This window comes from Periplaneta americana, chromosome 2, assembly GCF_040183065.1.
Source record: "Periplaneta americana isolate PAMFEO1 chromosome 2, P.americana_PAMFEO1_priV1, whole genome shotgun sequence".
Classification (NCBI taxonomy): Eukaryota; Metazoa; Arthropoda; class Insecta; order Blattodea; family Blattidae; genus Periplaneta; species Periplaneta americana.
Window position 1 is genome coordinate 112,668,609 of NC_091118.1, and position 23,350 is coordinate 112,691,958.

Sequence of the window (23,350 nt, forward strand, 5' to 3'; positions counted from 1 at the left end):
AATATTTACTGAAAACGAAAGTTCATGCAAACTTCCTAATGTGGCAACACTGACGGCCTGAACGTAATTAAATAAACATAAAAACTGTGTGGATTTTCTTTATTAAAACACATCACAAATAGTACAGTAATTTTAGGTTCGAATATTCACTGAAAATGAAAGTTCGTACGAACTTCCTAATGTGGCAAAACTGACGTCCCAAACTGTGGCAATGTGACAGATTTAATTTTTTTTTTTTTGGACCCAGCCAAAAGTGCCATTGTTTTGGTATTGCCAGTTATTTGGGTGCCAGTTACAAAGGATTTTACTGTATAAATAAGTATGAAAGGTATTCCAAAGATTGTTATGTATTGAAGTGTCTTGCATCATGTACCATTTCAGTAGGTTTATCATTATTATGTAATACATATTGACCTTTTGTGATAGTATTAACTGGAGTTAGTGCTGGTGTCTGGTTGTAATCATATGCTTTGTGTTGGAGAGAGATTGTCCATAAATTATTTTCACTAGTAAAAGTAGAATGTTTTGTGTACGAACTGCACAGTCTTAGTCTTGTATGTAATGGAGTACCTATTGTTTTCAAGCAAATATGACGTATTTCTGCGATTTTATGGAATTAATGAAGAGAAATTATGCAATTTCTATTCAAATTGAATTTCTCTACACTTCTGACTAACATGTTGATAAATCTAAAAGTAAAAATTAGAAGTAATTTTAACCAAGACTAAAAACAGGTATTGAGATGTGAACACACCTTAAGAATGCTTGATTGAAAAATGTACAATTCCCAACCTTATTATTTCATACTGTACAGTGAGATCTGTCCATAACGGAACTGCATGTTACCACATTTTTTCTGTTGTACACAGGTTAAGGTAAAATAAGTCCCATTTTACGTATGTTATATACTGGAGTTCTGTAGAGTACCTAATGAGTGATGTTCTCCTATTGATGTGATGAACCATATGCGCATAATAAAATATATTACACTACAACACACTTATTACACTTTATTAAACTTCACAGAAGAAAAGGTTATCAATTAGCTTTACACTGTTTTGCGTCTTCACAAGGGAATGTATTATTTGCAAAAATTACTGGACGCAATTGTGGAAGCAATGAAGGATTGTTTTCTAAATGTAATTTAATTGTGGAAATGAGGATTATTTTCTGAATGTAATTTGTTATTTCTAATTTATCTGCTAGTTCTCTAGTTTTCTGTTGCAGAATGGGTTCAGACACACTGATTTTTTTCCCCTAGAACTTACAAACCAGTCCCACACGATTTCATCTGTCTTTGTTCTCCATGTCTTTCGGTTTCCTCTTCACAGAACCATTTTCATTCAGCCATTCGTTCTTTATTTCCAATTTTGATTTTAGAATTCCGTACACCTGTGTTTTTCCTATTTTAAATTTATCTACAATCTGCTTTACACTCAATTTTTATTTTTCACTTGTCTCTGTCACTTTAACTTTCGTGTTGAGATAGAGAACAACTCTGTTCTTTGTAGCCATCGTTGATTATGAATACACTGACCTTAGAGAGAGCAACTACAATTTTAAAAGAGAACTCTCCGTCATTGACAATGATACGTTACCTGTTCACTGCTTCTTACTTTTGCTTTGGTATAGACAAAGAACTTTTCTAGAGATTAATAAAAATAGACATTCGTAGGTATGTACTGTTCTGCCACAAAGCTCTGGTGGTCCCAGTACAGTTAGAATTCCAAGGCAAAGGGTTTGTTGAATGAAATGCAGGGTCATTCACTTTTCAACAATGTTAACATTGACATGGATTGATATTGCTTCCAAATTGTCTTACAACTTAGGGTGATTCACTTCTGTATACTGTTAAAATTGTCTTGCGACTTATATTGCTTCTCAATACTGAATCTTACTTCCAATGCTCAGAAAATTTAACAACCAAAAAGTGTTATAGGGAACACACAAAAATAAAAACACAAAACTGAGACTCTAAATTCCATTAAACACATTCAGTATGAGTTTCCATTTCCGTGTTGGACAGATTCCGCTTAATACAGGTTATTTGATATGTATTTGAACGTAAATTTCACGGAACCATGGAATTTTTTCCTTTAAGGCAAAGTTTCCATTTAATACAGATTCCGTTACGAACAGGTTTCACTGTACCACATTTTCATGTTGACGTTTGTAACTGGTTTTGAATCAATTATTCTGTGGCAAGAATATCTGCATTCTTATTTTGTGTATGTCTATGAAGAAAGAATTAATTAATTTTCTCCTTCATTTTAATATAAACTTCGTGATTAACATACGTAGTCTATTAAGGCTTCAGTCCTTCGTGGACCTCTGTCTTATACACCGTTTGGTTGTATTTCTTCATTGTTGAGACCCGATTTCGTGATATTATTTTCCGTTCCATCCAAGCATCAGTCTCAGTTTTCCAAATATTATTGTCCTCCTTGATCTTTAAATAAAACTTCCTTTGTGGTTTATTGTGACATTACTTTGTATGTCACATATAATTTTTTTATGACACTTCGTTTTGCACTTTCTGTTTCCACAGACGAGCTCCATAATTAATTCATTGCAAGATTATCCTATTTGCTATCTATAAATATAATCTTCTTTGAAACTTTACTTTATTTGTTTAATGGAAGAAGGAATAAGATGGATAAAGAAGCTACATTTGGCCGTAATTTCTTCATTGTGACGTAGGTGAGTTCAGTAAAAGGAGTAAGTTCATACGTTCAGAAAAGGAGATAGAAGTACTATTGTGGAATAGTCAGTTAAACAACCTTACCAGGAAAATTTGTCAAGTTAATGATATATTCTCCATCTCGTTATAAGACAAACAGTTAAACGACTGTGATGCTACAAGAACGAAGATATTATTGTAGACTCGAATTTCCGTCATATTTGACTATTTATGTACAGTCTTAGACATAAAAAATGACAAGTCTTCCGTTGCGTGAATTTGTGTAAGTCCACCAAGTCCACTTCCAGGCAGTGCCTTGTTCACACGTCTAGGGAAAGGGTGTTTATTTTTTGCACCTAATTTACCCCTTGAATATATGTTTGTTATCGATGATTTATAACACTTTATCAATAAACAAGCAGAAGAAGCAACAAACAAGCAAGAGAAAAACAGCAGAGTCGTGCATAAATTCATTCATGTGTTTACCTAATCTCTCACAGAATCAACCAAAGTCTTCCGAAGGGGACTTTACATATGACATCCGATATATAATTTTTTTTGTCTAAGATGTTACAATCATTTGTAAACTTTTAGATGGATTTTCTTAATAATCAATATATCAATTTGTTCGAGAAATATGCTCATCATAATTAAACATTTTACTACAAAAGTAATTGTAATTTATTTCGATTGTTTAATCAATAATAGCACGGAATTCATAGAAATATATACTAATTATTATCTTACAGACTTCTACTTTCTCGTTGGATAAAATATTGTGATGATGCGAAAAAATAAATTTCGAAATTTCATGAAAATACATTTTTTTAGCATCCTTGATACTGAATGAGTGGTTGTGGTTCTGTCACTCGTCTGTGTACAGCAAGTTCTCCTAAACTATTGGGTGGTTTGGATTCGTGTTCATATCTATGAGTCTGGGAATGTCATTACTTCAATTAAAAAACATACAGTGGTGATTTACTTGAAATTGGCTCAAAGTCCTCTTTAATTTTACTTCTTACATAGCTGAAATGGTAAATTAAGTTCTGTAAAGAATATGTCCCTAAATTTTAATTTCATCATCATCATCATCAATAATAATAATAATAACCATCAGTCATTAAACTAATGGAATTGGGCTGGTTCTAGCCTGTCATCCAGAAATCTCTTCAGAGGACTTTTATAAGAAATAATTCTTACTTAATAGTATCTCCAATCTAAAATTTCTCCAGGTAAAAGAATTTGGGATGTAAAAATATCTGTCCAGATTTCTTTTCAAAATGAACATAGCTCTACTTGCCACAGGAATAAAGCAAAAACATGCTTTGGTTTCTTCATACAAAAATGTTACTACTTTGGTATATCTACACTAATTAATTAAAAAAAAAAAGCTAGTGTAACCCTAGACATTACGGAAATATAGTACAGAAGAAGAGATGAGAAAGAGTATAATTAACATAGAATGTAAAGGGCCACTTCCACTTAGTGAAATCAAACCAAATCGAATTGAAATGAAAAGTCTGCTGCCGCACACATCTAGTGGAATCGAACCAAACAGTACTTTTGTGTTTTGTCATATGAAAGAGGATAATTCTACACAAGCTTTATTAATTTTTCTTCATATGAAATTGTGATTTTTTTTTATACATACTATTTCTGCAATAACTTTCAATAGTAAATGAATTAAGCTGCCAAGAGTGGATATGGTTCATTTACTTTTTCACAAAGGCTTCACGAGAACTTATGATCATACCCGAAACAAGAAGTTCTCTTCCGGCAGTGGAATAAATATTCTAGCTCCTGAATTCTGTTCTGTTCAATTTGATTCGATTTGAAACACCGCTTTCTGCTATCTTCCATTTAAATACATTGTGAAGAGAAATTCTGTTCGATTCAATTCCGCTAAGTGGGAGCAGGCCTTTAGAGATCGAGTAGAGAAATTTTAAGTGTCGAAACAGTCAGAATTCGTTCTTCATTATGAATGCCAAGCAAATGTAGCTTGACTCGTCCTTTGTGTTGAAGCATTACCTCTACTTGCTTTCCATAGTGAGCTTTAAACATCATTGTCTAAGGCATTGTCCTTAAATTATTTTCACTAGAGTGATTTCTTTACAAGTAAAACAGTCAAAATCCTGTTATAAAGGATTACCACCTCTTCACAAAGTTTAAATACTGATTTTCGTAAAAGCAAAGTAAGTTTAATAAGTGATTATTTATGAAGAGGTGTATAATGGGAATTTGCCCAAATTTAAACTGTATAATTTATAAAATGAAGTAGAGTGTTTTACTTTTGGGATTATAAAGCATGCATTTATGTGTGCAGTTCAGAAAACTAGTGTGTATCTTCTTTAAGTGCGTAGTAAATTGACTTCATTTATGTATGGCTTTAAATAATAGTTCAAGAAAAGAAACTGTAAACAGTAATATCATTCACAACATGCTGAAGAAACTGAATTGTTTCTAAACACATACAGTGCATAATGAGGAAGCATGTATCAGCTTCATGAGACTCGTAATTTTCTTGTACAAGAAATAATGCAGTGATATTGTAAAGAATGAAATATCTTAAATTGAAGAATACTTCGTATAGTTTTTATGAGTAAAAAAATATATGGTGAGTCAAAAATTATTTGCTCTTGCATGAGAATAACAGCATATGGAAGATTTTGAGTCTATTCTTTTATTCAGAAACCTTAGGCCTAACTCTCATTCTTCTAAACTATACACCTGAACAAGATTAATAACAAAACTGAACAGTATCAATCAGCAGTGTGTAATGTACAGAATTGTGACTAGCAAAATCTTTTGGACATTGGCTGCACAAATCTACAAGGGATATTGTAATGTCAGCAAATAAATAATTCAAGTATTAAGAAGTAAGTTAGTTTTAATTATTTGAAAGCACAACACAAGAGCTAGGCCTACTTCTTTACATAACCACCAAGTTTATTTGAACATTATTGTAACGTTTTACGAGTTTTGCTATGCTTTCTTTGAAGAATTCCCGTCCAACATGTGATAACCATTCTCACATTACATTTTGAACTTCCCCATCAGTGGCATATCACTGTTTCACAGGACTCTCTTTCATGGAACTGAACACATGAAAGTCACATTGTGAAAGGTCTGTACTGTGGAGAGGATGTTTCTATACCACCGACTTCAATTTTTTCAGCTGGACCGTAGTGATGCATGCTGAATGAGATGTGGCATTGTTATGCAGAAGCAGTGTCTTTTGTCATTTTTCTTGGCTGTCAATTGTTATTCGCCATTTGTAGCTTCTTCAGAGTTTCACAGAAAGCTGGTGCATTAATCATAGCCCTTTTGGGCATGAGTTCAATATACACAACACTTTAATTGTTGAAGAAAAGGGTCTGCATCATCATTCTGGCAAAGAACTGTTTGGCGCTTTTTTGGAGGCGAAGAATTCGAATGTTTCCACTCACGTGAACTCAATTTCATTTCTGGTGAGAAGTGATGGACCCAACATCTGTCTCAAGTCGTGATAAGCTCCAAAAATTAAATTCTTTTGCTGTGCTAGAAAAGGCGATAACTGTTTGAGAAGGCTGCTCCTTGTGTCATTCTGTCAATAAGCAAGCACTCAACACGCACATACTTTGCGAAACTCCAGACACTCTGTGATAATGTGGTGCACACTTCCATGCATAATACCTAATTCATCCACAATCTCATTCACTGATTCACTTGTTTGCAAGATTCAAGTTGTTCCACATACTGATTCGTTATTGTAGTTGACAACTTTCCTTGTCAGTAGGCTACTCGTTTTTGATGTCTGTACACCTATCTCGAAAATTCGTAACATTTTGTGATAGCTTGTCTCGAAATTGGCGATGAATTGCAGTGAGATTACACTTTTTAGCTCACAAAAAAAAAAACAGCCACTACCCAAACTTCCAATTTTGTTGTTACTTGCAATGGAGACAATATTGTTTATGGCTGATTAACTCACAGTCTATTCCTGCCACTTTGCAGCTATTACTAGGGAGCGGATTTTCATGTGCTAAAAAATTTAAATATATTTATTTTTTATGTGCTAAAAAGTACGGAAATATTTGCTAAAAATAAAAAAAAATGTTTCCTTTAAATATGGCAAAAATACCTTACTTAGCTTGGAAAAAAAATGTTGCTAGGTACTCACCAACCACACTTGAGTGCTAGTAGTTGGCCGAGAATTCCAGTGAACAACAAAGGTCATCTCCAAATTCTCCATCACAAATGCATGCCGATTATCTCTGAACAACGAATTATACTGTGAAAACGATCTTTCCACATCACAGGACGCCAGACGTGCATATTTAAAGAGAGGAATGTCACAAACACCGTCAGTTTCACCTATAGGCACACCCTCCAATACTTGAGCAACTTTACACATTTTTTTTATATCTACTGTTTTTCCCAAACACATTCTGGAATTTGTCCCTTAGTACTTGTACTTCTCAACCTGGTAGCGAGTCTAGTTTAATTTTCACGGCATGCACCACCTTCTTTCAGACAACAGGTTTTTGGATGTTTCGAGTTTTTTTTATGGTGTCACACGAAAAGCTTAAATTTACTAATAGGAAAGCCAAATCGTTTTTAAACAACCATCTTTCAGTATATCTTGAAGGATATCGATTGACGAAGCCCGATAACAGGGAATCACAAGACGTATTGCCTTACTTGATGAACATGAGCGAGAGGCGAGAGATTTGTTTAAATTAAATAATGTTCATACCCGAACTCTTATCTGTTGTGTTTCACAAACAAAGCGTGGAATGAAATTATCTTCAGCAATAAACATTCCTAATTATGTGTTGCAAGATCTCTCCCCCTTGTCCATGTTAATTTATTCTCTAATAATAACACTGATATGCTGCCTAGCAGTTCTCAGAACTTGAGGCGAAACTATTACAAAAATGGATCACGGATACACCACACAGTGCTTGGAAACACGAAGCAACCAAGAATTCTTAAAAAGATAACGTACTTCTTAGTGACATCATTGATTTAGTTTTAAAATGTTTAAAAGTTCTTGTAAAAAATTATTTAAGTAAAAAAACTTCAAGATGTATGTGTTTATAATAGATTTCCTGAAAATATGTATTTACATCATTTTTTTGTGAAAATATGTGTTTTTATGTGAAATAAAATTCGGGGTTTAAACTTGAAACTTCATGTTCGGAATTTTTAACTTTGTTAATTGTGTTTTATCACACGCAAAAATAATATTTAATTACATAGGAATCCGCTCCTTAGCTATTACTACATCTGTGCAGTGGGAGCATAACCAGTGTTGCCAATAACTTCCATCACAATACCTATTTTAGATAAAATGTTTTGACTGAAAGCATGCAAATTTTTTACTCAACTTCGTATGTAAGTTACTTGGGACAAATTAATACAAGTTAGTCATGTAAAGGTGAGATCAAGAATATGTTCAAAGCTGTTTTCAGTGAACTTTTGCATGCATTAAGTACTTAGTAGAAGAAACGCGTTACTGAGAGTCTGGGTCAACAAGTATCTCTTCCCTAAAACATTACCAAAGTTTCATAAAAGAAATGTTTAATAAATATTACGTGAATATATTGTAAGGTGTATGAGATTTCCTCTCCACCCCTCACTACAAGTACTATGCTGGTACATATTGTTGTGAGTTTGGCATTTCTGTATTATAACTCTTCTTAGAAGACCTTCCTTTCTTTTTATGTGCTTTCCAGAAGTACGAGATGCAGTGAAGAAGTTTCCATTTTCTTCATCTTGGGTCAGTATTTTGTTTCTAAAATTCATTGCTTCACTTTGATATTCTAATTTTTTGTTGTTTGGTATAGTATTTAATTAAATTGAGTAGGGTAGTTTTTGCTATTTATTCCGTAGTTTATATATATATATTTTTTTTAAGTTTTTAAAGATTTTTGAGTACAGTATCTATTTTCTTAAAAATGAAACGTATTTTTCCCATTTTGTATTGTCTTCTCGTTCTTTGAAGTTTTGTGCTTAAATTTTACCAGTAGTTGACTGCATTTTGAATCTGACTTTTTAAAATCCAGTACCATAAGATTTGAAATGTATTATATTTTATATAATTTTTTTAATCCACGTTTTTACTGCATTCAGTTCTTCATTTAAATAGACCAATTTATTTTATTTGTCCAGTCACATGACTCCATTGGCCATAAAATACGAAACCTTTGACGTAATTCATTTGTTCCAGTTGGTTTTTTTTTTTTTTGTAGTGCAGAAATATTCAGGTGCTCTGTTTAGTGCTCGTATTTAATTAATATTTAGGCCTATATTGCGTTTTTTTTTTTTTTTTTTTTTTTTAGTGTTGAACAGTAGAGTTGTTGAGCTATTAAAATGTAGGAAAACTGAAGTGTAACTGCTATGAATTAGATCAGAGAAAAAATTAATATTTTTAAGATCATTACCACTGCCTTTTGCATTCATTACTACTCGTATATGCTAGTTCATTGTTTCGGTTTCAGGATCTCGCCACTTAAATTGCTACAATTGAATATTGCATTAATAAATATGTAAAAACAAATTATATATAACTTATTCATTATTGTTTTGATTTTTAATAGTTTGTGAAAGCTTTATTAATTCACTTTCCATGTTTTTTGGGATTTATCATTTATTTATGTGCATCTCAGAACTGTGTATAGGTAAGCAGAAGGTTGTGGGGGATCAGTAATACAAGTTCCCTTTAGGAGAAATTCATCATAACTTGTAGGTTCTCTGCCCTATGGGAAGTGATAAAGAGCTGTAGTGGAATGCTGACAGGACGGAAGTAGTCTGAAAAAATCTATCCCAAATACAGTGCTTGTCCACCATAAATTCCACTTTGAACTCGAGTCACTAGCGTGGAAAGTCAGTGTTATAATTGTTAGGCTAATGGTGCACCTAAAAATATGTAACCTTGAATTACAGGTTGACAGTACTTTCTTAGAAAGGTACCATAGCTATTTAAATTAAAAGAACATGACTGCTTGACAGCCTACCTTTAGACAACAGAAATTTTCGAATTATCAGATTATATTCTCTCTTATAATTCAGTCATGGATTGCTTCCAAATCTGCAGGGACTTGAATAGCAGTAATATAGGTAGTAATTTATCTGTACTAAGAAGGGGAAAAGGAAGGAAGGGGGTGAATCTCAAGATGCTATACCAAACAAACACATTTTGAGAAAGAAAGCATCTGAGATTGGAATATTATGCCACCACTAATAATAATTAAATATAGAATTACTTTTTGTCTTTGATTTTCACTTTAACACTTTTATGAAATATAAAAAACTTAAAACTTGATAAATGTTAGAACTATTAAAAAAGGGTAATATTATACTTTATTTGGCGGACAATACCATTTCGACATTAGTGACTTTTTTTTTATTAGTTTTAACACTATTAAAGTTTCAAGTTTTTAAGAAAGTTTTATATAAGTGTTAAAGTGAACATAAAAACAAATGAATCACGATGATATAAGTCGTAGAATTACTGTATAAAACATTATGCTTTATAGTTTCTGAGGGTTCCGGTATGAATAAAATAACTGTTTTTATTCTTCATTGTTCTATATACACTTTAATAATCACTGATTAACTTTACAATTTCTTTACTATGTTAACCATTTAAGTAATTATCTGGCTGACTAGTTTCGAAGTGTTATTTTTCATTGTCCAAAGGCCTTCACTAGGCTTTGAGCAACAAAGAATAACACTTCGAAACTAGTCAGCCAGGTAATTACTTTTATAATCACTGATTAACTTTACAACTTCTTTACTGTGTTAACTTTTTAAGTAATTACTTGGCTGACTAGTTTCGAAGTGTTATCCTTCATTGTCCAAAGACCTTCACTAGGCTTTGGATAATGAAGGATAACATTTCGAAAATAGTCAGCCAGGTAATTACCTAAAAAGTTAACACAGTAAAGAAGTTGTAAAGTTAATTAGTAACTATTGTTAACCTATGAAATTACTGTATTTTGTTTATAAATAGTTATTTGAAATAAAAAGGAAATTGTGTACAGATTAAGCATATTATAGCATCTAGGTCTTCATTGTACAGTGATACAGGCTTCTAGTTCATGATTTCTCTTAGTATCACATACAATACTTTTGGCACCAGTAGAGTTATGTATTATGCCTTCTATCTCAAGTACTTGAGAGTTGATGACATTGTCACACATAAATCCTGGAAGTTGATATTACATTTTCTTGGACTATCTGCCTCTCTTCGTCATCAGAACAGTTCATTCTTCTTTTGCCTATTTGTGTCTTAAATAAGGAATTAAGAGGAACAGTTATTGGGTTACTGTTAAACCGATGAATTAAGTGGACTTACGTTAAATTTTACTGTACACATAAGACTTGAGAAATAGATAATAATAACAAACTGGCCATTTAGAAACAATTGAAAATATTTCGGACTTAATGTTATTCAGTGCATCACTGTTTTGCAGGAAACATTTTATAAGGTGCTTGCAGTTTGATTGTTTCTACGTTTCTATAACTTCTTGCTCATAGACTGAACCTTGCGTATTATATTTATTTTATTAACTAGCCATACCCGTGCGCTCCGCTGCACTTGTTAGAAATAAATATAAGTAATTACATAATTAAAATAGGACATTTGGTCCAGGGAACATTCGTGTTTGATAGAAGGATTAAATCGTTTAATATGTTACTTAATTTAAATTGTATTTAAATAATCAAAATGCGATCATTTTTGTCCAGAGACCACTTCGCTGCACTTCTTAGAATTAAATATTGACAAATCTAAATACAGTTTTGTAACTACTTAGTCAATAATAGCTTTTTGTATGTTGTAAGTCGTTTGCTCCTGAATCATTTTGAAAGTTGTATTTGAAACTATGAATTTAACTGTTATTATCATGCAGTACTTCCTGGAGTTGTTCAGTCAACTCTACTTTCATACTATCCCGGTCGGGGCATGTTACGTGGTTGAGGTTTTGTCCGGGGTTTTCCCTCAACCCAAAATGAGCAAATGCTAGGTAACTATCGGTACTGGAACCCGGACTTATTTCATCGGCATGATCACCTTCATAATATCATTCAGACACTATATAACCTGTTGATTTAGCATCGTAAAATAACCTACTAAAAAAAGTAAAAAAAAAAGTTATATCATATTAGACCTAATAACAATTGGTCAGCGTCTGAAATGAAACTATAATACTTGTGAGAACTAAAGGCTCTTACTCTCAGCTGGAAGATGATTTCCAATTAAATGATAAGCCTATGCTTGAACATGGCGTAGAATTGACTTTATGTATTTTTTTGCACCAAACGATGCCACTTGAAATAAGATGTTGTACCGTCTTATATTATACTATATTATTTAAAAATTGTGTACTCAGATAAGTAAGTTTTTAATTTGTTGTGGAGGCTCTTCAATCTCAGCAGCAACAACTTTTACTACAGCGCAACATAATCTGCTTGGCTCATTACCCAATTTTTTTGCATTGCATTTATTGCATAGTTTATTCATTTTATCTATTTTAACATGATTCAATTGAGCATAGTTAAAATGTGTATTATAAAATAATGAAATGTTAAGCTAACGTACTATTACTGAATACTAAATCAATACACTCACGTTGTTCGTTAATTCTCTGAGATCAAAATGAATGCAGTACATAAACTTTATTTTAAGAAATGCAGGAAACGAATATAGAGAGTAGCCTATCAAGTTTTCTGTGCATAAGAAGCTATTTTAATCTTACCTGCCCTCGATTCACTCAGAAGTTACTGTAATAATGTCCATCTAGAGAAACTACACTTTCCAATGGTGAAATAATAATTAATTATACAAATCGGTTAATTTAGCTTCCTATGTTACTTCATACAAACACAGAAACATTCTCTGTATGTTATGTTTCATAGCTTTCCATTGTTATTGTCCAAGGCCCCTTATAGACGAAGTCATTTGTTTTCATTTCATTACACCGCCTTAGATGGCATTATTTATATTTTAAAACTCATTTATCTCATTAAATATCAGTCCTATCAAAATTTTGCAAAGAATAAAACTTATTGAAAATAATTTTTAAAGAAACTTTTGCTATGTAACATTTTTTCACAAAAATCAATAATCGAGATATTTCGATTTATCTAATTCAGGCCCCCTTATAAACCCCCCTTTTAAATAACGTATTTTGAATGCCATATAGCCTAAAATCTAAGTTACAACGAACTTAATTTATATTCCAATTTTCATCGAAATCTGTTCAGCCATTATCGCTTGAAAAGGTAACAGATAGACAGACAGACAGACAGACATACATACAAACAAAATGTCAAAAAAGCGATTTTCGGTTTCAGGATGGTTAATTATACATGTTAACACCAATTATTTTTGGAAAATCGAAAATTATCAGAAAAATTTTGGCTACAGATTTATTATTAGTATAGATGAGGTTAAAGAAAGAAATTCAGTGTTTTGCAATAAAACTTCTTTCTGGTAAATCATACAGTTGCCTGTAATGAGAAAAATCTTTCGAATGTTTTACTTCATCTGGTCAGGTATTTTCAACCTTCAACCACGGATCAAATTGAACCTCCACCATGCAATCACATTTCTGACTTGAGTAATTAGTTAATTATACATTAGCTTGCGCATGTCTTCAAAGCACCGTAAATCTGCAGACTTGCCAATTAATGAGCAACTTCATTTTTTATTTTTCGTCTGCATTGGTGTTGGCAAGTATTGTGATAATGTTCTTTCCTCTCTCTCTCTCTCTCTCTCTCTCTCTCTCTCTCTCTCTCTCTCTCTCTCTCCCTCTCTCTCCTCCCCTCCCCTCCCCTTTCAACCATCCCCTCCCTATCTATATCCCCTTCCACCCTCCCTCCCCCTCTTCCTTCCCCTCAACACTCCCCACCTTTCTCTTCCCCCTCCCCCCCTCCATATTCCCCTTCTCCCCTCCTCCTCCTCCTCCCCCTCCCTCTCCCTCTCCCTCTTTTTACTGTGATAATTTATATTTCTAAGAAGAAAGGACTTGTTCAGCATTAAAAAGTTCCAGTGTTGGTACCTCTAAATAGGTCTTTTACTTTATTTTTCCATATACTGACATCCTCATTTACATAACTTATATGTTCCTAACAGTTTACAGCGGTACATTTAAAATAACATTTCTCTTGCTTTGTTTGTGTGCAGTACTTATTATTTTTCATTATATTACTTAATGTGCTTGTGGACAATATTTTAAAGCAAAAAGCAGAAAACTTTCATAGGCTCTTACTGTGACAAAAGAAAAACAAGCAGCCAACGCTTATTGCCTAAGACAATCTGTTCCTTGTTACAATGAATTTTGATTAGAGTGACATCCTCCGACATAGATATGCTTCTGTTCTTTTGGCGGAAACAAACATTCTAAGCAGCTGAAACAGCCCCAAGGTCTTCATTCTTCTGTAGAAGGAGTATCAGGTAAGCTATGGAAGATGATTTTCTTCTTTACATTTTTCCAACCTGCATATGGAAGCTTAAGTGAGATAGTTGAATGTAAAAATTATTTTGTGCTACACTCACTACTATTACTGCAGGGCAAAGGGATGGAGAGCAGCCTCGCCACCTTTTTTTATTGGTTTATATCATGACACTTTATCCACTGTGATGGTTGTCTAGTGTCTTGAGTGAAATGAAGATGATAATGCCAGCGAAATGAATCCAGGGTTCAGCACCGAAAGTTAATCAGCATTTGCTCTTTAAGGGTTGAGGGAAAACCCCGGAAAAAACCTCAATCAGGTAACTTGTCCTAACCAGGATTTGAACCCAAGCCCACTCATTTCACGGTCAGACATGCTAACCCTTACTCCACAGTGATGAACTGCTACATTTTATTTCTGCTGCTTTTTACCAGCTCTACAGCCAATAAACATTGTTCTCTCCATCTTTCTGCTTCTTGTACGATATAATGTTCAGATGTTGACATATTGGAGTAAGCTGCATGGTACACTAAAAAAGATTTTGGCCTTATGACCATCACATGAGAATAAATGTTAGGATAATAGAGAACAGAGAAGTGAATGGTCGGAGAAGGTAGGAGCAGTATCTTTCAGTAGTGATTTTTTATTGTAGTAGGTTATTTTATGATGCTTTATCAATATCTTAGGTTATTTAGCGTCTGAATGATATGAAGGTGATAATGCCGGTGAAATGAGTCCAGGGTCCAGCACCGATGGTTACCCAGCATTTGTTCATATGGGTTTGAGGGGGAAAACCCCGGAAAAAACCTCAACCAGGTAACTTGTCCCGACTGGGAATCGAACCCGGGCCACCTGGTTTCGCGGCCTGACGCACTAACCGTTACTTCACAGGTGTGGACTTCAGTAATTAAAAAAAAAAGAGAAGAGATTTCAGAGGCATAAGAACAGAATTATTCTCCATTGTACATCTGTCACTTCTGCCTAGTTCTACTGCAAATCCAGATATTTAGATCTGAATTATATATTCGAATTGAAGAGGATGTTCGTAAAAGCAGGGATATATAAATGAAGTATACATATTTATATATATTATGATATACATATTTGGGCGTTCAGAGCACAAGGGAATCAAGTCACAAAAATAAACTTTTCAGAAAATTAGACTTAAAGTCTTGATGTATAGTTAATAACCCATTAAAGGTGAGTGTGATTTTAAACATCTGCACCATTGCAAAGATTGTGAGGACATGATTCTTTTATGCTCTGAAAGTAGCCTTATCTAAGGTATGTACAGACAAAATATCTCCTAATTGACCTAAAATGGACTTGATTCCCTTGTGCTGTGAACGCCCCATTTATGTAATATCCATCTATAGTTTATAGTCATTTTCTATATGTACCATATAAATTGTGTTTAACATGGTGGTAGGAAAGCCTAATTATATACTTATACCTGGTTGAAGATATCCTATAACACTTAGTCTTAGTTTCTTAACATATATATTTTACATTAATTAGACTACAAACAAAGTAATTTGTTTGTTTTTATCTCAAACATTTCCATGAAGGCATTTTTCGATTTGATGCATATTGTTGTAATCTGTAATTTTATGCGTTAAAAAAGATTAATATTTAACAATAAGTAATGTGAGTTAAATATTTACGGTTGCTGTATGAGACATTCTCGTACAGTTGGTGCAAATAATGTTGCAAGTTAATGGCCATGCGATTGCACACACACACACACACACACACACACACACACACACACACACACACACACACACACACACACACACAAGGAAAAAAAAACAAAAACAAAAAGGTTGCATATGTTCTTTGGCGTTGGTTAATGGGAGGATCTAGCAATGAACAGAACAGAATGGAGATGTTCTGTGAGATTGGTGTGGAGTCAACATGCTTCATGCTGCTTGATTGAGATGCTGTTTGCTCTCTGACTCTGACTTGCTATATAAAAAAGGGACAATTCAGCCAATTTTGAATAAGTCATTATTTTTTTTCTATGTTTGCATAAGCACTTGTTATAAAATGTCACTATATTTCGAGTAAAATTCTTACAGAAATATTAGATACGGAAAAAAAAATCTATCCAATAGGTTATGGGAAATGGCCGTATCCAAATAGGACAGACATAAGGTATGTCAAAACTGCTTTTTTTATTCCAGGAATTTTGATAACCTGCTTGATAGATCTGCTTCATTTGTTATGTATTTTCTTACGTTTCCAGTTCATGGACTTTTTGTTCTCTAAACAAAATGAAATTTGGGACCAACGCTATGATCAGGTCTATCAGGATATGACGAGGCCATTGACGCATTACTGGATAGCTTCATCACATAACACGTAAGTATGAAGTTTTCATAAGTCTGTTAATCTGAAAAGAAAGATTTACAATAATGGTGTTCTTCATGTGAGGCTTCTTTTAAACAGGAGATGCAAGTCACAGGTGTTAAGATGTAAAGCAATTAAGTGGCAGGGAACTAACATATTACAAGATATCTACTAGAGGTCGACAAATGCGCATTCTAGCTCATTTATCTCGTCCTGTTTCTTGCAGGATGAGTGAGCACCATTTGGTGTATTACAACACTGCTATCTTACTCATTGTATTTATTCCATTCAATTTCAAAATTATGTAGCTTATTTCTTCACTCTTATACACATGCAGTAGACGTATAGAAATTTTGGATTTAAGAAACCTTTCTCAATGACAACTTTCCATATATTCAGTATTATATAAAACAGGAAACAATAGCTTAGGACAGAGTTGACCAACTTATTACTCTAGGGGGGCCAAATTTAATTTAGACAACTTGATCAGGGGCCAGATCGTGTCTAATGGTTAGTTTTATCCATGCGGAAAGAAAAATACAAGTTATAATGTATATACTTTAATAAACAAAGATCAAATGACTGGAAATTTGTCATTGCTCACTACAGAACAGTCACAATAAAAATTCTTTCTCATTGAGCAGAATTGAGCATACAAATCTTATGGAATGTAGTTTTTATGGTGCTTTCTTGTAACTGAAATTCTTGTACACAAGCTGTTTAATGATAACAATGTGGTTTCTGAATATCTGGGAAACCAGTGATTTAGAATCCACTTATAATTGTTAGGATGCCACTTGAAGAATATGTGATAACACGACAAATGTCAAAGTAATACATGGCGAATCCTCGGTCTCATCTTGCCAAATAAAATTTTGCTATCACAAATTTCATCAATGCTAAATAACGTAGTATTAGATACAACATCGTTAAATAGCCAATTAAAAATAAACAGCGCTTGAACACATACTAAGTATTGTAATTTGTGGTCTTTATTCAATGTAAAAAAATCTTTGACAAAAGCCAAGAGGTCAAGAAACAGTAAATACCTCATCCCTCACAAGCCAGCTTTCAGGGAGCGATCACTATTATTTTGATGGTGTTATAAATTCTTCCTTCACCAATATGTCAAGAAGCAGTAAATACCTCATCCCTCGCGAGCCAGCATTCAGGGAGTGATCACTATTATTTTGATGGTGTTATAAATCTTAACCATTTCGATCTTTTGTTTCAGTTTCATCAGTTCATCGCCCTTAGAGTAGGGTTGTAGTGAGCTCATTTTGCTCTTTCTGGAACTTCAACGCAAGCCCAGTGTTATTAGAGGGCAAGTTGAAACTTCAAAAGAGAATATCCAACACAGTGAGAACATATACAGTCTACTGAAAAACACTGTAAACTTGTGAAGCGTCCTGATAAAAACTGAATATTGGTCACTATAATAGTAAAAGTTACAGACTTCCTGGGGCCAGAATAAATCACGTCGTGGGCCGAATGCAACCCATAGGCCACCAGTTTGCCATCACTGACTTATACAGTAAAAAAAAAGAAGATAAATTATTTATTTCGTAGGGTAGCATAGTTTTCTGTTAACATCATATTTTTGGATTTGATAACACAGTTCTCATATTATATTCATAATACAATTATGTAAGAGAAAAAACAGTAGGTTATTCATTTAAAGAAAAAGAAAAACTAACAACACAAATTATTTCCCTCATAGGTAGCTTAGTTTTCTATTAGTAAGAAAGTAAAATATTTAGTAATAATGTTCTCATATATATTTGTAATGCATTATGTGAAACAGAAAACGAGTTATTAAGGTAAAGAAAAAAAAACTATGAACACAAATTTATTTCCTTTATGGATAAATGGTTTTATAGTACCTGTAACAAAAAAGCTGTATGTACTTCTTTGTTCTGTGGGTTTACAGATTTATTGTGAAATACCAAAAGAGGGTGAGTTTGGTGTGGAATTCCATCACATCAATGCTTGCATTACTAAAATTCTTTTCACAGGATATACCTATAGTAGACACTAGTGCTAGACGAGTTAAATTTTGTAAAGTAGCCTGTTGATCTCTCAAAAATGTTATTATGTCCAAAATGCACCACCAGTTCGTAAATATAATTCTGTTTCACCTTTCTGGACTTTATCGTGAAGCTAGTCTTGAAATTTTTCTTCAGTCCGTCTTCTTTCTGAGAAGTTCTTCTCTGTCAACTGTTTCACTCTAGTTTCTCCTCTTCTGCACATGTTCTTAACCTCATTGAGTCCTACTACCTTTTCATTATTGTAGCAAGGAATGAAATGGTGGCCAAATAAATATTGCTGTTTTGTGTTTCATGATGATTGTCATCTTATTGGATATGAATCTTACAGCTCTCAATTTTTGAAAACTTCAATCGCTTTCAAGCGAGGTATAAATTCCTTGCAATGTTTAGTAAGTTTATATACACACAACAACACTAGATGCAAGGTTTTTTCTATATCACATGTCAGTGCATCAGTGGCTTCAAAAATTATATAAAATCATCTGCAACTTGTTAATCCTATCTCTTAGTTTATTATGTTAATTTACTTACATCTTCAATTTGATCTTTAACAGATGCAACCAACTGTTTCACCTCATATCCACATGTTGGCATAATGTTTTTCTCAGCCTACTAATCAAACCACTTTTATTTTTTTAACATAGCTCAAAGACATTTGAAAGTTTCCAATGTATCCAATACTTCAGTTCGTAGTTACCAATGTCATCTGCTTAGAAAGTCTGAGAGAGAGCAATATTCAAGTTATGTGCTGACTATGAGATATTGGTTGTATTCTGCCAATGGAGCTTTTATAGAGACTGTTGTCAGAAACAACAATTTTTTCACTGAAATATCCAAAGACGTCATTTGTAATGGATCTGCTTGAAATTTACCAGAATCTTTCTGTGCAGCTATCTAACAGGTGACCAATTCTCCAGTGAGTCGTCAGTGGAAGCATATGTACGATGTCTACGTCAGGGCTGCCGCTGCATTGAACTGGACTGCTGGGATGGTCCAGATGGAATGCCTTTCATCTTTCATGGTCACACGCTCACTACTAAAATAAAGTTTTTGGATGTTATCAAGACAATAAAGGAACATGCCTTTGTTACCTCAGAGTGAGTTACACATAAGAACTTTGTTCCATCACGAAATATTGCAAATGCCTAATTTGTCCATATTATATTGTGCTATATTTATTTCAGGTTTTGAATTGGAAGCATTTCTTAGCAGGCATCTTTCATTTTTTCATTTCATTTCATAGATCTTACATCAACATTGTAGCTTTAAGATGTGGGTGGACAAGTAAAAAAGTTACAGAAAAATATATAATACTTAAATATTAATACAAAGCGAGTAAATTAAATTAATTTACAAACATAAACAATTCATTAATTCAGTAGATGGTATTAATATGAAGACATTTGTTAATTTTGCTCTCAACTTTTTCTCGTGGTCCTTATAAGCTTTAAGTTAATTAGGCAGTGCATTAAAGACTGTAATACATGAATAGTGAACTTCTTTTTGTAACAGCTGAGACTAACAAAGTTTAGATGGAGATCTTATTTGTGTCAAGTTCGACCTCTCAAGAGACTTCTAGACTGATGCATTAAAGGTCAGAAGAGGCCATGGGGTCTACTTCCCTGATTTCTTTATTGTTATTAATCGTCATCATTTTCACACGGCTTGGGCCTGATGACCCATTCTGGCATCACATTCAGTCTCTCCATCGTCTCCTCGGGCAACCCACACCTCTTTTTCATGTTGGTGTGTAGTTGAAAATTTGTATTAGGAGACAGCTTTGTTCCATCCTTAGTATATGATTATATCAGTTCGATCTATAGTGTTGAATTTTGTCAATTATGACATTCATATTTAATTTATTTCGTATACTTTCGTTTGTCTGATGATCTAGTAAAGTGTAGCCAGCCAAGGGCGAACCAGTTTCATTTCTGCTGCTTCCAATCATTTTAATTGCTGGTTGGCTAATGTCCAAATTTCAGAGCCATATGTCAACACTGGGATAGCCATTGCTTTATAAAATGTCAATATTCTAAATAAATAAATAAATAATAATAATAATAATAATAATAATAATAATAATAATAATAAAAATTATTATTATTATTATTATTATTATTATTATTACTATTACTATTATTACTATTATTATTATTACTATTATTATTACTATTATTTGATGAAGATTGTTGTATAGTAGTAGAAAGAAGGAAACAGGCAAAATTGAAATTCTTACAGGATCTAATCAAGGTGAATAGAGATAAGAATTTCAGTGAAAGATGGGAAGCAAGTTGTACATTTTGGAACAAAAAGAGAGATTACTGGAAGGAAAAACTGAATGAGATAGAAACAAATAGTAATAATAAAAACATTAGAGATTTATATAAGGGCATAAAGGAATTTAAGAAAGGATATCAGGCAAGGGTAAACGTGATCAAGGATGAGAATGATGACTTGCTTGCAGACTCTCATTCCATCTTAAACAGATGGAAAAACTATTGTGGGCAACTACTAAATGTACATAGACCAAATAGAAACGATCGGAACTATATTCAAATACAAACTGTTGAGCAATTATACCTGAACCCAGACTTTCTGAAGTCGAAATTGCGATAGAAAAGCTGAAAAAGTACAAGTCTTCAGATATCGATCAAATTTCAGCAAAATTAATACAAGAGGGTGGAAACACATTATGTAATGAAATCTATGAACTTGTGCTTGCTATTTGGGAACAGCAAATTATACCAGAAGAATGGAAGGAGTCCATAATTGTACCTATCTTTAAGAAGGGGGAAAAGACTAACTGTAGTAACTTTAGAGAAATATCACTTTTATTGATGTCGTACAAAATTTTGTCCGATATTCTTTTGAGAAGATTAACTCCATATGTAGATGAAATTGAAGACCTCCCTCGAAAAGGGTGTAACATCAAATTAATGAAATATGTGATTTCGATGGAAGAAGTAATTTTGAGGTATTCATTAGCTGAATAAACTTGTGTCCTTGATTAATCAACTAGTAAATATAGATCTAACGAAATATGCCTTTGAAATTATTTTCTTTTCTCCTGAAATGTGTAGGCTATTATATATATATATATATATATATATATATATATATATATTTGCTGGTTATACCCTTATTCGAGGGAGGTCTTCAATTATTGGGGACAATCAATGTGATTTTAGGCGCAATAGATCGACTATTGGTTAAGGCGCTTGTCTCCCAGTCTGAAGTTGTGCTCGGACGCGGGTTCGATCCCCGCTTAGGCTGATTACCTGGTTGGGTTTTTTCTGACGTTTTCCCCAACTGTAAGGTGAATGCCAGGTAATCTATGGCGAATCCTCAGCCTCATCTTGCCAAATACTATCTCGCTATCACCAATCTCACGTGAACCTCATAAGTGACGCCAATATGGCATCGCTCATGAGGCAACTAAGCCAAGAGATAGTTGAGTGAGGTGGTATTATTATTATTATTATTATCATCATCATTATCATAATATTTATTTTCTAATGGCAGGTACTTGACTGTTCGACATTCACCCATTATTATTATTATTATTATTATTATTATTATTATTATTATTATTATTATTATTATTATTATTATTATTATTATTCAAACACATACGTCTTCATTATCTTGCAATTAATGTTAACTAGAAAATTTGAATATGAAATGAGGTAACAACTAGGAAAAGAATTCTTATATAAACTGGCCAGTGTCTACTTTGGTGCCAGAAATTCCGGCAAAACAAGTCATAGACCTTTTCAGATTAACAACAAAACATGGCTGTCTATCTGTATAGAATAGGAGTTTTGAATCATCGAAATGCATTCTGGGCAATGATAATGACTTCACACAAGTGGCAAGTGAAAGTTTTCAAAGAATTGTGTATTATAACAGCCACTGCTATCACCACCATTGCTTCTGCCACCACTGATGATGATGATGATGATGACGATGATGATGACGATGACGATGACGACAATGACGATGGTGACAATGAGGACGAAGACAATGATAATTGTATGTTTAAAATAAATTTAGCTGTTGACAAAATGTAATTTGTAAAATTTGTTACCGGTACCGAAAACTTTATTTGATGAAATGTGCATTATGTATATTTTACAGATTTCCCGTGATTCTGTCCATAGAGGACAACTGCTCTATACCTCAACAGAGAAAGATGGCTACTGCAATGCAAGAGGTTTTCGGAGAACTGCTGGTAGTGCAGCCTGTGGAGAGGAAGGAGACTCACATGCCTTCGCCCCACCAGCTCAGGAGAAAAATAATTCTTAAACATAAGAAGCTTCCAGAAGGGGAAGACGAGGGGTCTTTCTTCATTAAAAACGCAGATGGTATGTTGTTATTGAGGACAATTCGATGGTTTGTAATTTTTGTTGAACCATTCATTTAACTATAGTGGTTATTCAAAGTCAGTAATGATATAGCAATGATAAAACAGTGATGAAATGAAAATAGCAATGGAAATCAAAGTCTCAGAAAAGACCTATTCTACTTCAACTTTGTCCACTATGAATCTTACAGGGACATCTGGGAATCGAAGCTTGATTACTTTGGTGAGAAGTCATTGACTGAGTGAACTAAAATTAAATAGAGCAGCGTTTCTCAAACTATGGTCCGCAGATCACCTGTGGTCCTCGAGGTCTGCCCTTGTGGTCCTTCAAAAAAGACAGAAGAAAAAATAAAATTCATAAGAACTGCGTTTCGCACTATAACTTAAAATCTCAGAGTTTGGAAATGACACATGGCAATCGAATTTAACTTTTTCTCCCAGTACTGATATTTTATGAAATTTATT

The 23,350-nt window shown here is 33.4% G+C and overlaps 1 protein-coding gene across 5 annotated transcripts in view; it reads left to right on the forward strand.

Annotated features, from left to right (window-relative positions):
- sl (small wing phospholipase C gamma 1) overlaps positions 1 to 23,350 on the forward strand; it is a 133,524-nt gene that overhangs the window by 39,265 nt on the left and 70,909 nt on the right. For all 5 annotated transcript variants that reach the window (XM_069818310.1, XM_069818312.1, XM_069818313.1 and 2 more), the window contains exons 7-9: positions 16,371 to 16,486; positions 19,413 to 19,619; positions 22,660 to 22,886. In XM_069818310.1, coding sequence (XP_069674411.1) covers positions 16,371 to 16,486; positions 19,413 to 19,619; positions 22,660 to 22,886 — 550 coding nt within the window. The remainder of the gene's footprint in view (positions 1 to 16,370; positions 16,487 to 19,412; positions 19,620 to 22,659; positions 22,887 to 23,350) is intronic.